We start from the raw sequence: 20,519 nt of genomic DNA, 5'->3' as shown, positions 1-20,519 counted from the left end.
TTGTCTGCAGCTCTTCTCTCTATCGTAGCCCCCTCCAATTGGGCCTCTTTGCCACTGTCCTGTCTCTGATCCTGTAAGCTTCATGACAGATTTATGAGCCTCTACAAGTTCTGTTGATTGTGCAGTCAGCAAATATTACAATATGACATTGAAAACATGTAAAAATTTCCTGAAGAAATCTCAGTAATGAGTTTGGACCTTCATTTTCCAAGCTTCGGTTTTAGGGGGTCAGTAAGGCAAGGTCTCACCATGTCACCTCGGCTAGCCTGGAACTCACGTTTCTCCAGTGCTGGCACAGCAGGCATGTGTCACACACCCAGCTTCTCCTTTCATTTTTTTTTTTTTTTTTTTGGTCCAGTCGTGGGCCTGAACTCTGGGCCTGGACGCTGTCCCTCAGCTCTTCAGCTCAAGGCTAGCGCTCTACCACTTGAGCCACAGCGCCACTTCCGGCTTTTTTCTTTTTCTTTATGTGGTGCTGAGGAATCGAACTCAGGGCCTCAGGCATGCAAGGCAACCGCTCTACCACTGAGCCACCTTCCCAGCCCATCTCCTTTCATTTTATTGTCCCTCAAATAACATTTAGGGTGATGCAAGCAAAATAAGTTGTTCACATAAGAAATTATGAACAGTCATATGAATAAGAACATATCTATATGTCTCTCATAGCACGTAAGAAATTTATCCTATAGGACGTGTTTGATATCAAGAGAGTGATGTTTAACCCTCTGGGTAAAACATGCTGTATGTTTCAGCTTGAAAAATTGTGATGGTTAATAAAAATTACACACTAGTTTCACTTCTGAAACAAATGGTGCCTTAACTTACCGATTATCTAAATTCTCCTCCTAGATTGTTGAGGAAGGGCTGGACATTCTGAAGAAAGTATTCTTTCTAGCTCCTTTTCTTCTAGAAGTGAGCCTTTGTTTAAATGACTTCACTCTGGATTTGTCTTCTATTAAATTTCCTAGGAATAAGGCCCTTAAATATCCAACTTCCTGTTTCCCTCCAATCTTGAATCCTGACAAACCTTGTCTCATTCCCATTCCTCTGTTTCTAAGTGTTAGTAGGAGTCTGATGTCATAGCACAGCTGTCCCTTTGATACTGCAAGAACAATAACGTCTCTTTCTTGATCTGTCCCGTTTAGCCTCTGACAGTGACGGCACCATCCCTAACTATCGCAGAGAACATGGCTGACCTGATAGACGGCTACTGTCGGCTGGTGAACGGAGCAACGCAATCCTTTATCATCAGACCCCAGAAAGGTAAAGTTCTATTTCTGTTACTGCCTGCAGCTCTTCATGTGAATGATTAGGTCGTCTCACCTCCAGCAGCCTGTTCTGCATGTTGGTAAAGGCATAAATGTGAAGGCCCGATGAGTTCCTGAGCCTTGTATTACCTAAATGCTTATTTTCAATGGGGAAGAGGTATCAGTGATTCAGGTCACACAGGCCAAGACCTGTGTGACAGAGCACAGAGACAACCTTATCTTCATTCACAATACCGTTTTGTTTTTTTAAATACAGTTTTATTGTTATTAAGGGGCTATAAATCAAGTAGTGAGTATATTTCTTTTTAGACAGTTTCACTCTTTCACTCTCCAACATGCCATATTTTGAGCAGCCTTCTTAGGGTATTCTCTAATTTGCTATTCTTGAGATTATGATGTTTTAAAACAGTGTCATTAGTAATTTATATTGAGTAAAGTCTTTTCTTTTTTCTATATAAAGCTTAGGATAGTCCAAGAACAAAATTAATTCTAAATCATTGTGTGAAATCAAAAATTTGAGTGAGTAAATATCCTAGAAATACGGCTGTGTCATTTCAGAAGTGAGGTGGACTTAGCAGCATAGAGCAAAGATGCTCCGGAGGGCCCTGAAGTATTGAAATAATCCAAGAAGCTTTCATGCAGCAGGAAGCCGGAAGGGCCTGGGTGTGGAGCCATAGCTGAAGCTTCACATTGCAAGCTGTGATCCCATGTTTAAATGAAAGCCTGGCTTTCTGTTTGCAGTCTTGCCCTCCATAAAGTAAAAAGTGGCACTTGTTTTTGTAGTCCTGGGAGGATAGAAGGTTTCGTGAACTGAGAGGATCAGGGTGGTACATGACCTAAATTCAGTGATTATTGTTCCCCTTAGTGCTCTCAGTAGTGGTGTGATGTTGACACCTGTTTTAACCTTGATTTTGTGTGAACAAGGTATGGTACCTACCTTGTAGGGTTGGTAGGTGTGTCCTAAATAGTAACCACTGTGACAAGTGGGTCTTCTGTACATGGCATTAGCCTTTATTGCTCAGGCCCCTTCCTGCTCAGACCTCAGTGATGTCCTGGATGGTATATGTCCAAGCAAGCTGATCTAAGTGAAATGGTGACCAGAGGAGAGACCGTGGGAATGAGGGTGCCTACCTTCCCAGCAGGAAAGTGAGAGCAGGTCTAAAGATAGGACGGTGGTATGTTGTGGGTGTGTGCACTAGTCTAACCCTTTCTTAAAAAGGTGATGATATTGTCATGCTCTGTATACAAGAGCCCCAGGTGTGTGCGTAAAGACAGGATGTGGTGCATCTAGAACTGTCTTTCCTAGGAAGGTCATGCTAGAAATGCCTGTTTGTGTGGGATTTTCCTAAAATGCGTGTTTTTGTTGGTTTTCTCTATATCAAATATCATTGAAGTTGCCTTCAGGAATGTCTGAAGCTTCCTTTAGTTGCAGCCTTTATAGCCATAAGCATTTAAGTTTTCACTTCATGCCTTAAATAGAAGAAAGTTAGTTTTTTTTTTTAAATGTTTCAGAGTTCCTTCACAAAGGAGAATGCTTTGGCAGCAGATGTTAGTGTGACACATTGCTCCTCTCCATTTAGTAAATAATTCCATTCTAGCTTACCACAGTGTCCTTTCTCAGTATGTTTGTATGCATATTTAATACATGTTTACTCATACCAAATGGGAAGCACTGAGCCATATCAGGGCTTATGCTCACCATATTTCTTTTTTTTTGGGGGGGGGGGGCGGTCCGGTTGTGGGGCCTGAACTCTGGGCCTAGGCGCTGTCCCTCAGCTCTCCAGCTCAAGGCTAGTGCTCTACCACTTGAGCCACTGTGCCACTTCCGGCATTTTTCTTTTTTAAGAAAAGATGCTGGTGCTGAGGAATCGAACCCCGGGCCTCAGGCATGCAAGGCAAGCACTCTACCACTGAGCCACCTTCCCAGCCCCTGCTCACCATATTTCTATACTGATTTCATGGCCACTTAGCTTTCTGCTGCTTAGGGAAAATCATTTTAAGAGTTCCATTTTAGATGGGAGAGCACAGTGGAAATGCTGGTCATGAAAACATCAGCACTGGTTGCCACCAGCTTTTTCCTCTGTCTAGGGAAGAAGTTATGCTTGATAGCCATTTTATTCTGAATTGCAGCATATTTGTGTGTTGCATGACCTTTTTTCCCATGTGGTGCTTGGAGTCAAACCCAGGATTATGTGTATGATAGACACACACTCGCTCACTGAGCTGAGCCCTCAGTCCTTCTTTTTTTTCAGTATGCCTATCTAAGTATTGCATTAGAGTGAAATATTAAAGATATTTAAAAGTATAAAACCATGAAACAAAATTTAGTTCCTTCATAGCCCCTTTCTTTCTCCTACAAACAAAACATTTTAGGAAAATAATGGGTATATTTTCAAAAATTTGATACCTAAACATTTTGAAATCTCATTGAGGTTATTGCAGTATATCAAATATAGGGTAGGGAAGGGAATGTACTCTTTGGACTCTGGGACTCATATTTGGTAGGTGGGCACTATACTGCTTGAGCCACACACCAACCCTTTTTTGCTTCAGTTTTTTGTTTGTTTTTGCTGGTCCTGAACCTTGAGCTCAGGGCCTGGGTTTTGTCCCTGAGCCTCTCAGTACGCAAGGCTAGCACTCTGCCACTTGAGCCACAGCACCATTTCTGGCTTTTTCTGAGTAGTGCATTGGAGATAAAAGTCTCATTGATTTTTCTGTCTGGGCAGGCTTTGAACTACGATCCTCAGATCTCAGCCTCCAGAATAGCTAGGATTACAGGCATGAGCCACCAGTGCCCAACTTGCTTCAGTTACATTGTAAAATAAGATCTCAAGTTTTTGCCTAGGCTACCCTCTGACCAGAATTCCCCTCCCTGTGTCCCTCAAATAGCTGGGGTTATAGACACACCATCATGCTGAGCTTATTTATTGACATGAGGTCTAACTTTACCTAGGCTGACCTCAAACTGATCAGCCTGATCTTTACTTCCTGAGTAGCTATGATTGCAGGGATGTGTCACCACACCTAGCCAAATACAGGGTATTTAAGTATGTAAATATATGAACTATTAAAATTATTCTTTTTTTTAAAGTACCTGTTATTAAAGCTTTTTAAAAATGACTCCTTAAGCCCTAAGATAAAAATGTATTGCCTAGTTGAAATAATGTTAAAGTCAAACCTTCTGAATTGATTGTAGTAAAAAATATATGTGGGTAAGGCACAGAACATTTTTAAAGGTTTTTAAGAATTTCTTGAGAATAATGGTTATCAAGGCGGGGGGGGGGGGGGCGGGGGAAGGGCAGGGAAACGGGAAGAATTTGATTAGTAGGTTCTAAGTTGGAGTAATAGGAGTAAGAAATTGGTGGCAGGAATGAGCTAGGTGTAATGGCTTTTATCCATAATGCCTATATCCAGGAGGCAATAGGAGTTTGAAGTCATTCTGGGTTACAGAGCAAGACTCTGTTTCAATGAAAAAGTTGTGAGGTGCTGTTCAGACTAGAATTACTACAAATAATGTAGTTAAGGTAGAAGAGAGAAATTTGAATATTTTCACCATAAAGAAATGATAGTCTGCCAGTTGGGAATGTGGCTTAGTGTTAGAGTGCTTGCCTAGCATGCATGAAGCCTTGAGTTAAATTTCTCAGCACCACATAAACAGAAAAAGTTGGATGGGGTGCTGTGGCTCAAGTGATAGAGCACTAGCCTTGAGCAGAAGAAGCTCAGGGACAGTGCTCAGGCCCTGAGTTCAAGCCCCAAGACTGGCATAAAAAAAAAAAATGGAAAAAGAAATGATAGTCTGGGAGAGAGTGAGGAAAGGGAAGACATTATATGAAAGGCAGTGTACTCATTCCCTGACTAATATAACTATACATTATATCACCTTTATTATAACAATGAAGTAATTTTTTTTTTAAGAAAGAAATGATAGCCAGGCACTGGTGGTATAAACTGTAATCCTAGCCACTCAGGAGGCTGATACCTGAGCATCACAGCTTAAAGCCAGCCATGCAGGAAAGTTGGTGAGACTCTTATCTCCAATTAGCCAGCAAAAAGCCAGAAGTGGAGCTGTGGTTCACATGGTAAAGTGCTAGTTTTGAGCATTAAAAAAAAAAAAAAAGCTCAGAAACAGCGCCTAGGCCCTGAGTTCAAGCCCTAGGACTGACACCAAAAGATAAATATGTCAGTAGATACATATTTAGTCTGGTTTAAACACTATACAATGAATACATATATTGAAATATCATATGGTATCCAATATATATAGTTCTTATGTATCACTTAAAATTAATTTAAATACTAGAAAAATTTTCAAATAAAATGTGTTTTTGCAAAAGTATCTACAAATGATACTTTTCTGATAAAGTGCTTTAAAATTGTATATTAAAAACCTGCTCAGAGGTTCTCCCAGTAAGTCTCATGTGAACTCTGAGCTTTCTGCCATTCCATCATTACTATTACAGATGATGTTGATTGATAGAAATATGGTAGAGCTACAAGCCAAATGTCCTGAATGAAGTGTTGATGCATGACATTGCCCCTCAGCTGTCAGGCCTTTTTACCTATCCTCATAATCACTTTTGCAATCTAGTAAAATTGTGCTCAGAGTACAGAATTGTGCAGTTTAACATGGAGCCATAACGCCACCATCTGAAGTGGTTTTCACCCCTTGGAGGGATTTCAGGATAGCTCAAAACCCATGAGGAGGAATGCAAAATTGATAGGTTTCCTTACATGATTTAAGTACTTCCTGTAGCCAGGTACTACTGAGCTCACACCTATAATACCACTATTTGACACTGATACCTGGTGGATTGAGATTCAAAGCTAGCAAGGGAGAAAAGTCCGCAAGACTTTACATCAAATTAATCAGAGGAAAAAAATATGGGGTAAAGGTTATGGATCAAGTGATCAAGTGGTGGAGCACCAGCTGAGCAAGCAAGTTGAGTGAATGTGAGCCCCTGACACCCAGTCCTAGTATTGTCAAAGAAACAAAACAAATAAACAAAAACTTGATTTAGTAAAAGAAGATGGAAAGGGGTGGGAGAAAAGAGCTGGCTTCATGATCATCCTGGTCTCAGCCTCCCAAGTGCTGGGATTTAGGGTATGTAGTGTGCCAGAAAAGGCTGAATATTTTAAAAGCTGTGAAAGAGAACAAAAGTGCTTGTGCCAAACACAATACAATTTAAATCTCTTTATTTTCAAGTGTTCTTCCAGATGATGGAATAAATACACCCCCGTATGTGAATGGTTCTTCTTAGAGGGATGGACATCACAAATGTCTGGTAAACCTATACAGAACATGATAGGTATCTGGTGTCCTTTGCATTTATTTTTTTTTTGGGTCCGGTCATGGGACCTGAACTCTGGGCCTGGACCTGTCCCTCAGCTCTTCAGCTCAAGGCTAGCGCTCTACCACTTGAGCCACCTTCCCAGCCCATCCTTTGCATTTATTAAAGTGTTACACATGATGGAACAGGAGCAATCACTCTGTGCAAAGCCATTCAGGAACATTTGACTGTACAGCTTTCCTGAAGGCTGCTGAGTATTCTCTGCCATCAGCATGTCTTCTCTGATACATGTTTAGGATGGAAATTAGTAAATAAACCAGGGCACATGTTAATGACACAGTACTACATAGCTATTGAAAATGATGTGATGTGATAGCTTTTTATGTGTGTGAGAGAGAGAGAGAGACAGAGACACAGAGCGTGAATATGTATAACAAATCATATGGAAAGATGAGTGGCCAGCTAGACAGGGAGTAGGTGTAGAATTAGAACTGTCCTGAGCAGGGAGCTCCTTCATCTGTTGAACTTTATTCTCACATTCACTTCCTTTTATTTAGATTTGCTTCAGTGAGTCAGTACTAATGTGTCATTAAAGACCAGTAGAGGGCTGGGAAGGTGGCTCAGTGGTAGAGCGCTTGCCTTGCATGCCTGAGGCCCTGGCTTCGATTCCTCAGCACCACATAAGCAAAAAGAAAAAAGCCGGAAGTGGCGCTGTGGCTCAAGTGGTAGAGCGCTAGCCTTGAGCTGAAGAGCTGAGGGACAGCGCCCAGGCCCAGAGTTCAGGCCCGAAAACCTGACCCCCTCCCCCCCGCCCCAAAAAAAAAACAAAAAACAAAAACCCAGTAGAGAAAGTCTTATTTGAAAATGTAAAAGTCTTCATTCTAAAAATAAAAATGTAAGATAATGCAAGATATATTCTTAGTCTTAATGTAATGTGTTCAGAGAAATAAGATACATTCATGAGTGGCATGAGAACTCTGTGCTACTCATTTAACAATAGTGGCTGACACCTTTAATCCCAGCTCCTCAGAGGCTGAGATCTGTGCATTACAGAGGCTGAGATCTGTGCATTATGGTTCAAAGCCAGCTCAAGGCAGCAAAGTCCATGAGATTCTTATCTTCAGTTAGTGATCAAGAAGCCAGAAGTGGAGCTGTGACTCAAGTTTTGGAATACCAGCCTTAAGAGGAAAAGCTCAGGGACAGTGGCCAGGTCCTGAGTTCAAGCTTCAGGACTGTCACCAGAAAACAAAAACCAAAAAACCCACCTCCCAGAATCTAGTATTGTGGTTAATGAACACAGGTTTTTATCATGTTATCTGTGGCCATTCTTGTCATTATTGTGTAACCTACCATTCTATAAATTTGCTTTCCTGGAGCCTGCATTTTTTTACCACCTTATTTACTACCTTCTTTTGTCCATGCCCAGCGTCTTAGGAATTCCATACTGTCCACAAATAGTGACTGATTTTTTTTTTTCCTCAGAGGAAACAGAAGTTACAGCAGAGCCCAACTATTAGAAATCCTACTAGTGTGTCACTTGAAATAAATCATATGTATGTCACATGTTATTTTAGTTGACAGTGTTGAGTATAGGAAGATGGTGCAGGACTTCAATCATTAGCCTTTTTTCTATTATTCTAAGCTTGGATTTTGTGGTGTGAATTGGTTGATTTGCTTGGAGGTTGAGTGTTTAGAAAGCCATGTCTAAGACTCACAATGGTCCCTGCAAGTTAACTGCGTGTGATTTATAGTAAAGCTGTTTGTAGAGAGAGTAAATCACTTACGGGCCCAAGCTGATTGATTTCTTCTTCACTACCCATTTGTCAGGGAGTTGCCTCAGTGCCAGGCACCCTGGAGGTATTAGGGACAGAACTGGGCAGTCTGCAGCAGTGTGGCACAGTTCTTAGTCTTTTACATCAGTTTTATTATTATTTAGCAACACATTTTAAACACGTATTGGTATTTGTTATAAATATTGGAAATAAAACCATGAATGTGTTAGGGATTATTGCTAAAATACTAAATAAGGCTTATTCTTCCCTGATTTAGACACAATCTTTTCAAAAGGAATACAAGGAACCTCATATCTTTTTTTCTCCTTTTTTCCCCCAGAAGGTGAACGTGCATTGCCATCAATACCAAAGTAAGTGCTATTTTGTACAAAAGTTATATCTTAAGTTTAATAAAGAAGCCAAAGAACAATCATAGTAATACAAATGCATTGTTGTTAAGTATTCAGTTTTGGACTAGGAGTATGGCTCAAGTTATACAGTACATGCCTAGAAAGCTCACTTAAAGCCTCCCAAAGGCATTTTATATCATTATCACAAATCATTATAGAAGCCTAGGTAGGTACTGTTCAAGATACTTGGCAGTCAGGAAAACTGAAGAATTGTAGTTTTGGGTGTAATTTTTACTTTTTGATATTACAAGTTTTATAATAGCTGTGCTACTCTATTTTTAAAAAAGAAGTTAAAAGTATACCATAAACCTCATGCTGCTTCTTCTAAATTTTCAGCCAGTGCCTCTAACTGGGGCTAAGAAATAAAAGTTAAAGTTTAGCAAGGAAACAAACAGGAAGAGCGATGTGGGAGGTGCTCAGTGTGCTCCTGAGTGCAAACAGATACAGAGGCTTGGGTGAATAAGGTCATGTGTCTATAATCCTACCTGCTTGGGAGGTAACAGCAAAAAGAATGCAGTCCATGGCCAGCTCAGGATTGAATTCAAGTCTTTGTGCTCTCAGCTATTTAACTCACAACTAATACTCTGCCATTTGAGCCAGGCCTCCACTTTGACTTTTTCTGATTAATTAGAGTTAAGAGTCTCTTTGATTTGTCTGCCTGAGCTGGTTTTGAAAATGATCCTTAAATCTTAGCCTTCTGAGTAGTTAGGAATATATACATGAGCTTCTGGTACCCAGCTTTCCTTTCCTGTTCTTAACAATTATTGTCACCAGGACCACCCAGGCCCAACAGTTCTGAAGCTTGCATGTGGTTGAATACACAGCAGAAATTCTTTGAGCAAAGGGCAAGGGTGTGGAGTGAAGTCTGAAGAAGCCAAGAAGCTTCTAAATGCTCTCTCGCAGTGGAATCCTACTGGATGCACTTGAAGCCGCTAGCACTAACTGGGTTCAGATGTAGGAAGTGTTGTTCAGATGTAGGAAGGATTGGTGCCAGAGGTTTACAAGGACTGGCCACATGTGTACCCTGTGACTAACGTACATCAAGACCATGCTCCCAGAAGGAAACAGGATCCCAGCATAAGCCATGTTGTCAGCTGAGGGAGCCACCCTTCCCAGCAAGGGGATGGTGGAAGCACTCCTGAACTCCAAATCCCCTGGCCCACAGTTGACACTGGAGTGTCACTGGAGTGTCAGAACTGTGCAAACATGAGAGCTAGACCTTCCTGTCCAGCTCTGTCCATCATTCTGTCCTTTCTTAACACTGTAGTTTGAGGAAGAGTCTATTGTAAGTAAAGTTGTCACCTGACTTGCTATGATCTTCAGATAGCTTGCAGCAGCCTACCCAACTATTCTGCTTACATCTCTTACTTTGGCTGCTTGTGTTGTTTTTGGTCTGGGATTTGTTTTTAGACAAATCCTCCACCTCAGCTTCCTGAGCTCTGGGATTATATGCATGCAGGACCACACTTGGTATTAACCTCAGTTTGTGCCACTTCTCACATTCCCTTTTGCTCCATTGACTGTTTTCAGTTGCTGAGCAAATGTTCAGTCTTCCCTGCAATGCTTTTCCAGTGTCCTACACTGCATAGCACAATGTCTACCACCTCTTTCCTAAATCCAGCTTCTCATCCGGGTTTCTTCCATTGCTTCATCTGGAATCCTGAGCCCCGAGCTAGGAAGATTTCTAGTTGCATTTCTCTCGATCATCTCACTTCTGAAAATGATCTCTTGGTGTTTCCATAACCTCCACTAGACAGATCACTCTGACGCTATGAAGCTTCAGTGCACCTCCTGTAAACCCAGCATTGGCAAGATCTGCACGTGGTCAGTGTAGCAGAGCTGTGAGGGAGAGGGAAAGACAGGAAGGACAAGCACAACAGTGAACCCCTCAATCAGCAGTGTTTGGGTGTTATTGGAGAGTGTCTTTTGTCAGGCCAGGAACTCATGCTGGCTTAGAGTATCTTCTGCTTGTGGAAAGCAAAGAAATGATAAGACATACAAGAATCATAAACATTATCTACAAATAGGAAAAGACCTTCAGCTAGAAGGGGTTAATAGACACTACAAAAGCTGAACATACTCATTTTACTTTGTGTCAGTCCTGGGGCTCGAACTCAGGACCAGGGGAGCTGTCCCTAACTTCTTTTGTTTTTACCCAAGGCCAGCACACTACCACTTTGAGCCACAGCTCCTCTTCCAGTTTTTAGGTTGTTAATTGGGGATAAGAGTCTCACAGACTTTCCTGCCTGGGCTGGCTTCGAACCATGACCCTCCGGTCTCAGCCTCCTGAGTAACTAGGATTACAGGCATGAGCTACCGGCGCTTAAAAGACATTTTTAACATTCAGTAATTCCTAGAGAAAATTCTGTACTTTAGCATACTTTCCATTTTCCCATGTTGTGGGTCTGGAAGAGCTCTTTTATGAAAAGACCAAAGTAACTGACATCTAAAAAGCTATAGGGTTCTTTTATATTCTGTGCTACTTTCCAAAAACATTTAGACTCTGATTGTATTTTTTAATAGTTGCCAGAAGCTTTAGCCAAATTTTTTTATTTTTTTATTTTATTTTTTTTGTCGGTTGTGGGGGCTGAACTCTGGGCCTGGGTGCTGTCCCTTAGCTCTTCAGCTCAAGGCTAGCACCCTACCACTTGAGCCACAGTGCTACTTCCGGCTTTTTTCTGCTTATGTGGTGCTGAGGAATCGAACCCAGGGCCTCAGGCATGGAAGGCAAGCACTCTACCACTGAATCAAGTTCCCAGCCCTAACCAAAATTTTATGTGGGTAAAAATGTAATGTTTTTTAGTCATTTAATGAAGTAATCAAATGCATTAAAATTACTTTTTAAGTCTAAATGATACTGTATACTAATGTAGTTCTTAACTTTTTTAATCTGCCATAAGTTCAAGAATGACTTGTCATACTTAGTATGTTTCAAAGAAAATAATTTAGTTCTACGTATGTGGGTTTTTTTACCCCCATAACTTTTGGGTGTTAAAGCAATCTGCCATTTTGAGGACCTCAGGAAGTAGAATCAACTTAAAAAAAATTACTGCCTAAACCATAATCCCTTTGGAATTGCAGTGGCCTAATCCAAGATAGTTCCCTGCTTGATGAGACCAGTGGTTTGGTCCTGCCTGGGATGGGCAGTACTTATCTTTCTTAAATTTATTTCAGGTTGGGCAACAGCGAAAAGCAAGGAGTTCGGACACACACAGTCTCCGTGTCAGGTAAGGAACTTGAAGTAGACTTGTGGAACAAGCTGTAAGAGGTAGGACTGTCCATGACAGGGTTAGGGTGATTGCTTCATTCTAGAATAGCTTGCAAAGATCTTTGCATAATTTTACCATCCTTAAGTAGTTCATAGATTGTATTTATATGAGATATATATGACATTACTCACCAGACTATAGAATTTCAAGTTACTTTTTAGTTTAAATGTCATGTTAGTCATACTTCGAATGAAATTTTTAACTTTTGAAATTGGTTTTATACACTATCTTTAATTCAGCATGCTTTAACAAAATGTGCTTTGTTTATTGTTTCTTAAAGTTCAAGGAATATGGAACCACTTGAAATGGTCTTGTCTTTAACAACTAACATAAGATGGTATTTCGATTTTCTTACATAGTTAAGATGCTAGTCTAAGCTTTATTTTAACTAAATATTGGTGTAGTTAGTGCAGTATACTTTTTAATAGGTTTTCAACTATATGTGCCTTGTTTTCCATCTATACTAAAGATAGAGGGAAAAGGAGTGTGAGGAGAAAGCATCTCCCAAGGGCAGTATATCTTAACATATATCTACTGTGTTGTTTATATGCACACATATTTCCATATGCGTGTCTGTATTCACATACAATCTGTTCTTGGATATAATATATATAATACTATATATATATATATATATATATATCACATATACACATATTTATTTATTGTCGGTTATTAGGCTTGTACTCAGGGCCTTGGTGCTGTCCCTGAGTTTTTTGTTCAAGGCTAGCACTCTACCATTTTGAGCCACAGCACCACTTCTCGTTTTCTAGTGGTTAATTGGAGATAAGAAACTCACGGACTTTCCTGCCTGGACTGGCATTGGACTATGATCCTCTGGAGTAGCTAGGATGAGCTACCAATGCCTGTCATTGGACATATATTTTGTGAACATATAAGTCATATTTCTAAAGTAATACTATCTATATAACTTTTGCATTTGACTTAACATAGACTTGATTCCTGGTTTTTCATGTTTTTGTTTTGTTTTGGGTTTTTTTGTATGTGTGCTGGTCCTGGGGCTTGAACTCAGGGCTTGGGCATTGTCCCTCTGTTTTTTTTCTCAAGACTAGTATTCTACCATTTGAGTCAAAGCTCCACTTCTGGGGAGATAAGAGTCCCATGGATTTCCTGCTGGGGCTGGCTTCAAACTGCAGTCCTCAGATCTCAGCCTCCTGAGTAGCTAGGATTATAGGCACCAGCCACCTGTGCCTGGCTATGTTTGTTTTCAGTAATTTTTCTCTGAAATTTATTGCCTTGTTGATACTGGATTTTTTTTAATTATTTTTTTTTGTGTTGAGTCTTGGACTTGAAATCAGGATCTGAGCATTCTCCTTGAGCTTTGTTGCTCAAGACGAGCAGTAGATTGGTGTTTAATTGGAGATGAATCTCACAGACTTTTCTATCTGGGCTGGCTTTGAACTGGTATCCTTAGATCTCAGTCTCCTGAGTAGCTAGGATTACAGGAATGAGCTATAGGCACTCAGCCTAATTCTTCTTTTTTTAGTGTCCAACATAAAATGTAACTGTTTTTGTTGTGCACAAGCCTTTCAGAAGCCCTTTCTCCAGAAGTATATTTATATTTAGACACCTGACAGACAACCTGGCAGTGTACCATGTAGGGCACTGTAATAGAATAATTCCTAAGGAGTCGTTATTTTGCTTTCTCATGGTGGAAAGAAGCTCTCAGTGCTGGAGCTTGTCTGACCAGCGTCAGGTTGCTGCACATTCTGTGAGCCTAGCCCAGGATTTAGAGAGTAGCCCTAGGCTTCCAGAAGGGCTAATGGTGCCCAGCATTTGTGCTTGTTTTGTCTTTAATGGGTACAGGTACACACTTGACTGACTCACCAGAACCCCCTGTGGTTTATGCTCTGGGAGACATAGGCTTCCACATCTCACAGTGGGTGCCCAGAATAGAAAAGCAGCCACTGGACCTCTGGGATGGTTTGCAGAAGAGGTGAGGTTTGAATGGTACTGCAGTCCATTGTCACCCAGTCCTAAAAGTAACTTTGAAGACAAGCCCAGAGATTGGCGACAGCCCCAGGCATGTACCTGCCACATACTCCTCACAGGCACCCCAGGCATGCGAGCGAGCTGAAATGTTCTCCCGGGCTCAGGAATGCTGTTGCTGGTGCTGTTGCTATATTCAGATGGTGGACAGTAAGGCCTCATGGACCCTCACTAATTGCTTCATCAGCATCCTTCATTCTTCACATTTAACCCTCCCCCCCCCCCCCCCCCCCTTTCTGGCTCTTTCAGCAGCTGGTGATCATCAAACTCTGTTTTACCTTCCCAGCCACCCCTTCTTCTTGCTGATCCCATTTTCATCCATGTCAGAAGAACATAAAGAAGAAGTGCCTTCCAATGCACACTGCCAGGAGCCTCTGTGCACTTGGTTCTGTTTTATGTTCTATATTCTTTTCATGGATTAACCACATCCTTACACCAGACCAATGAGACAATTTCCCATACTAGGCAGATGAGACTAATGCTCAGAGAAATTAATGTAATTTGCTTGCAGTTAGTTAGCAAAACGTGTCTGTCTTTAACCCTTAATTTCTCATCTTTAATCTTTGTTTAAAAAAATGCTCTTAAAAAGCATCAGTATCCAGTCAGTGTTCAAATTTTTCTGCCTTATTTTCATATTTGGTTTTGTTTCAATAAAAGTCAAACACAAGTAATGCTCATTGAATTTGCTTCCTGCCTGGCCTCTGTTGTTATATAGGCCTTCCTGTTTTAATTTCAGCTTATCCATGGTGATGGTGGCACTTACCTGTAGTTCCTAGGTTCTGGATTTGGCTGATTCTATTTCTGTGACATTATTTGGCTTAATCTGTTTATCTCTGGCTCCTTTATTTCCTGTATGCTGTTGTTAAGAACTAGAGAAGTTTGACACTAGTTCTTTGCCCCCTGCAAGAATACTTTACTTCCTAGATGATGTGTACCAGTCAGGTTGGGTGACATTAAGATGGATCAGAGGGTGGGAGTCTCTTCAGCCCTGATCCATTGAATGTAATGTTTCTACTGAATGGTTTTAGCAGCTTTTGATGTAAATGCCTAGTTTTCACTATAGGCATCAAAGATGGAGGCCTGACAAGTCTCAAAATCTGTCATGTTTCCTGTCTTTGGCAGGAATATTTCTGAAGCCCCTCCTTCTCATCAGCCTCTTGGTTACACGAGGAGACATAGCTTTAGCCTTTCCTTTATTTTTCAGCTTTTAAAATAGCAAACTTCACCTCTGTACTCAATTGTTATTTCTGTTCTTTGGGACATCCTTTGGGACATGATTATGAATTCATGGCTTTTTAGTCATATGGAGGTGGGGGCAACCCCATGGCTACTACCCCAGATTAAATGCCCAGCTGGGAAGGCTTTGTAGAGCAGAAAACTCAGGTCATATTCAGCAACACACACGCACACAAGCTCAGGTACTGAGGAACGGTGCAGCATTGAGTGGTATGATCAGAGCTACATGGATAGCTAGAAACACAAAGCAAAACAGTGTTCCATGTTCTGTGCCCTTTACCCCTGCTTTTGTCCATTCCTGCACAGGACCCTCCTACCTACTATGACCCTTAGGGTATCTTCCGCTCTGTGTTCACTTTCTGCCTTTGCTTTGCTCCTAATGCCTTTCACCTGAGCTTTCCAGGACTCCTGTTCCCATAGTCCCCACTCTGGGCTTGTTAGCACCTTCCTCTAGTGTTGACTGGTCCTTTCGCTGATGGAATGGGTGCTACGTCACACCCCTGCGGCCCTGCAGCTGGAGGTTACTACTCAAAAAGCCTGCTTTGAATCCCATGTATCAGAGCAAGTCCCTCCTATACTCCCCAAGAGTGTGAGCACCCATGCTAGTTTTGGAGGGTCCCTTGCTCATTGTCTGGTGGCCCCTGCTTCTCACAGCTCCTCATTGCTCTGGTGCCAACACTGGCTTGGATCTAGCCACTTACATTTTTCTCCTCTAGAGAGCTCCTCTCTTGATTGCACCTTTGTTCGCTCATGGTATTCACTGAGTACTCATCAACAACAGCCCTCTGACCACTACTGGGGCGCCACTACATGGGCCCTGTCAGCTCACCTCCCTGTCCCCTCTTAAGTCGTCCCACCTCTGCTATAGCCGAGCGTAGCCTCACTGTGACCACATGCTGTGCCTGGGCGCAACTGACTTGTCCACACACTGTCCCACAGCCATGTCAGACTCTCCTAAGCCAACAGCACCTTCTCCACCATCCTCCTAGCAAGTGTGGCACTTACTGGGAGATTTTATAGGCAAAAAAGATGGTCCATGTGTGCCTTTGACTGCCTGTTGGCATCAAAATCTGTATGCCCTGTTGTCCCCAGCCAGCTAACTCCCATCAATCCAGCTCTGGCCTCTGCTGCCTCCTCTCCTCTTCTCTTACCAACCTTTTCCACTCGCTGCTGGTTCTTTTCCCTTGGCACATGGCATGGCTTCCTCCCCCCCACTCCACTCCCTTCACAGCAGCACTCAGCTGACCAGGGCCTGCTTCAGTGCCTCCTGTCAAGGCTTCCAGAATGCCACATTCCTCTCACCTCACTGCCCACCCTTCCTGCACCCTTCCTGCCAGCCTCAATTCCACTTAGGGGTTTCTTTGTGTTTATGGCGTATATAAGGTGGTTCCTCCTAGCTGCTCTTCAATCCCAGACTCTCCTGGCCCCCAGATTCCAGGGTTATTCCTTGCACACTTAGAAAGCTAATGAGCTCTTCACTTGACACTGCCCCCATTTTACATGAGAGAAAGCTGAGAAATGGAATTTGGATAATGTTCTGAAAGTTGGCAAGTAGACACTGATGATGAACTCCTGTCTCCACAGAGAGCCTGCACCCCGCCTCCCCCACTCCCTGGGCAGCTCACCATCCTCCACAGGTCCTTTGGATGATCCCCTCTGCTTCTCCCACATCCAGACCTTGGCAAATCCTAATTGTCTCAAATCCCTGCACCCTGTCTTCACACTTTGGCCTGCTCATTTTGTTGGCTCCCGAGACCACTTATGTCACACTCTGCACCTCCACTTGCCCAAAGTTGTCACTCAGAATAAAAGCCAGCTATGAGGGTCAGACTCTCTTCTTATTCCCCAGCACCAGGGCTTCATGTGTTTGCTGCTCCTTCAATGAGAGAAGTTGAAATACCACCCCCCCCCCTTTTTTTTTTTTGCCAGTCCTGGGGACTTGAGGAACTCAGGGCCTGGGCACTGTCCTGACCTTCTTTCGCCACTGTACCACTTGAACCACAGTGCCACTTCCAGCTTTTTCTGTTTATGTGGTACTGAAGAATCAAACTCAGGGCAAGCACTATACCACTAAGCCACATTTCCAGCCCTTGAAATACTTTTTATTTCTGTTTTTCTGAAGCAGGATAATTCTTAGTATTACTCAAAAGAGGTTTTACTTTTTTTTTTCCAGTTAAAAAAAAAAATTATTCCCCAGGCACTGGTGGCTCACGCCTATAATCCTAGCTACTCAGGAGGCTGAGATCTGAGGATCATGGTTTTCAAAGACAGCCTGGGCAGGAAAGTCCGTGAAACTCTTACCTAGAATAAACCACCAGCAAACCAGAAGTGGCACTGTGGCTCAAGTGGTAGAGCACTTGCCTTGAGCTGAAAAGGTGAGTGAGGGACAGCGCCCAGGCCCAGAGTTCAAGCCCCATGACCAACCAAAAAAAAAAAGTTTTATTTTTTTTATAGTTGTATTATCTTTACATAGTTGTGCAAAGGAGTTGCCACTTAACAAAGCAGTTTGTGGATAAAATGAATCTTGGTCAGTATCACCCCTTTGAACATTCTCACTCATACCTCCCAACTCACCTCTTCCCTCACTTTTCTTAATTTTGTAGGAATACATCGAAGTTTTTTTGTTTTGTTTTGTTTTGTTTTTTAGTTGGTCATGGGGCTTGAACTCTGGGCCTGAGTGCTGTCCCTCAGCTCTTCAGCTCAAGACTAGCACTCTACCACTTGAGCTACAGCACCGCTTCCTACATCAAAGTTTTTTACTGTGGTCTCCCCCCACTTCTTCTCATCTACCTTCCTCCCCTTGACCCCTCCTCACCCCTTTCAAGTATCTGTTTCCTGGTGTTTATTTTGTTGAACTTTGATTTAGCCTTTCTAAGGAATTACGCTACTCTCTCCTGAATCTATCATATTTCAATGAATACTTTTGTGTACACTTAATACCATCTGAAGTATTTTCTAATCTATTCATAAATTCTAATTTCCACATAACAAAAAAATACAAGGGCTGGGAAGGTGGCTCAGTGGTAGAGCGCTTGGCTTGCATGTATGAGGCCCCTGGGTTCGATTCCTCAGTACCATATAAGCAAAAAGAAAAAAGCTGGAAGTGACACTGTGGCTCAAGTGGTAGAGTGCTAGCCTTGAGCTGAAGAGCTGAGGGACGGCACCCAAGCCCAGAGTTCAGGTCCCACGACTGGACCCCCCTCCCCCCAAAAATTTTATATATATGTGTGTGTGTGTGTGTGTGTATATACACACACCCGTGTGTGTGTGTGTGTATGTGTATGTATACCCAGTGCCAGTGGCTCATGCCTGTTATCCTGGCTACTTAGGAGATCTGAGGCTTGTGGGTTCAAAGCCATCCTTGGTAGAAAAGTCCATGAGACTCTTATCTCCAATAAACTACTCAGAAAATGCTGGAAGTGGTGCTCTGGCCCAAGTAGTAGAGCATTAGCCTTGAACACTAAGAGGCTCAGGGACAGTGCCCAGGCCCTGAGTTCAAACCACAGGCAAAAAAAAAAGAAAAGGAAGGATGAAAACTTTGTCTCTCTAGGCCTAATTCACTTAATATATTTTTTCTAGGTTTTTCCATTTCTTTGTAAATGATGCGTAGCATCATTTAAAAAAAATTTTTGGTTTTAAGCTAACATAAAGAATAGTGCGCTGTTTGTAAGCAGATGGAGCAATAAGAACAGTGGGGTAGCCCCCTAGTGCCGTGCTAGCTTGTGGGGATTCCAGCTGTCTTCTCTAGGCGCTTCACTTGACACTGCCCCAATTTTACAAGTGACAAAACTGAGAAATGGAGCTTGAATTGTATTTCCAAGGTTGGCAAATGTATATTGGAGCCAGTATTTTAATTGAGACTGTTTGGCTCCAGAGCTCATGTTCTTAAGCCTAAAAAAAATACCATTTATACAATCAGTAATGGCCAAAATCAGGAGATATAATATTTATAGCACATACTCTTATCTACAGTACATACTCATGTGTGTGTGTGTGTGTGTGAATTTATTTCTGCTGTATTCCTGATTGAACTCATGCTTTCTTGGAAAGTACTCTGCCCCATGAGCGCCTCCCCCAAGTCCCACTGTCTGTGTTCTTATTCCATTCCATTAGCATTCCATATGCTCACCTCCTGGCCCTCCCCTCTCCTCCCTCAGTTCAGTCTCATCCAGCGTTTACATGATCCATTTGACTGTCAGGTTTTCTTCATGATAGACCAGAGATTTATACTCTGGAGCTGTCATGTAAGTTCTCAAATTTAATATATAGTAATATGTATGTGTATGTGTATGTGTGTGTGTGTGTGTGTGTGTGTGTGTGTATACACACACACACACACACAACTGGCATTTCAAATCAAGTAATAAGGTGAGGTAGGTGGTCAGTAAAGAAAAATGTGTTTGAAAAACCATTCCTAATGTTGATAAACGTTGCACTGTGGTTCTCTTTCCTCCTTGTATGCTGATATTGTCTGGAGTTCGTGGACTTTGAGTTGAATTTTTGTGTGTGGGACTTGAGGTCAGGACCTCACACTCTCCCTTGGCTTTTTTGCTCAAGGCTGGTACTCTGCCACTGAGACAAAGCTCAACTTTTGTCTTCCTGGACTTCGGTGATGGCCTGTGTTTTTGTGTGCTGTCCAAGTCAGTTACCTCGCATCTACTGCATCTCAAGCCTCTGTCCTTCCTTGGACTTCACAGTGACAGCAGCCACTGCTGCCATTGCCATACTATAACTGACTTGTTACCACTTTCACTTGAGGTGCAAGTTTTTAGCACACAAGTGAACAAGTCACTAACAAATGATAACAAGTCACTAACAAATGATGCAAATCTTGAAACCTAGATATCCAAACATATTCATTACTAGTTTTTTATGTTAAGATACTCCAGATCAGAGAGCCTTTGCTGATGATTTGGGGCACATTGGTCATGGAATGCTTTCAGAAATCAGGATCTTCTAGTTGTCTTTTCCCTTTCTGGTTGAATGTTAATTGTTTTCAAAAACATTGACTTTTGTTGTTGTAGTTTTAGTTGTTATTGTTTCTGCTTTTTTGAGGCAGAGGCTCTCTTTGATCCCACACTGGCAACAAACTCACTGTCCTCAGACCTCTCAGCCTCTTTAGTGCTGGGATGAAGGCTAGTGCTGTGCCTGACTGAATATCCTTAACCTTTAAGTTATTTGTTGGTCTTTGATCTATTCTCGTAGTTTTTTTTTTTTAGTTTGTTACTTATAAAAATAAAATAACTAATTCTCAGTAGCTGGCTGC

The 20,519-nt window shown here is 42.0% G+C and overlaps 1 protein-coding gene across 3 annotated transcripts in view; it reads left to right on the top strand.

The window, feature by feature from the left end:
* The window catches only part of Ptk2 (protein tyrosine kinase 2), a 245,114-nt gene that overhangs the window by 152,254 nt on the left and 72,341 nt on the right, over nucleotides 1-20,519 (top strand). For all 3 annotated transcript variants that reach the window (XM_042699910.1, XM_042699909.1, XM_042699911.1), the window contains 3 exons: nucleotides 1,146-1,263; nucleotides 8,669-8,699; nucleotides 11,913-11,965. In XM_042699910.1, the coding sequence (XP_042555844.1) occupies nucleotides 1,146-1,263; nucleotides 8,669-8,699; nucleotides 11,913-11,965 (202 nt within the window). The remainder of the gene's footprint in view (nucleotides 1-1,145; nucleotides 1,264-8,668; nucleotides 8,700-11,912; nucleotides 11,966-20,519) is intronic.

The sequence above is a fragment of the Dipodomys spectabilis genome, unplaced genomic scaffold, assembly GCF_019054845.1.
Source record: "Dipodomys spectabilis isolate Male_0828 unplaced genomic scaffold, ASM1905484v1 ptg000264l, whole genome shotgun sequence".
Taxonomy (NCBI): Eukaryota; Metazoa; Chordata; class Mammalia; order Rodentia; family Heteromyidae; genus Dipodomys; species Dipodomys spectabilis.
This window is presented reverse-complemented; position numbering and strand designations above follow the sequence as displayed.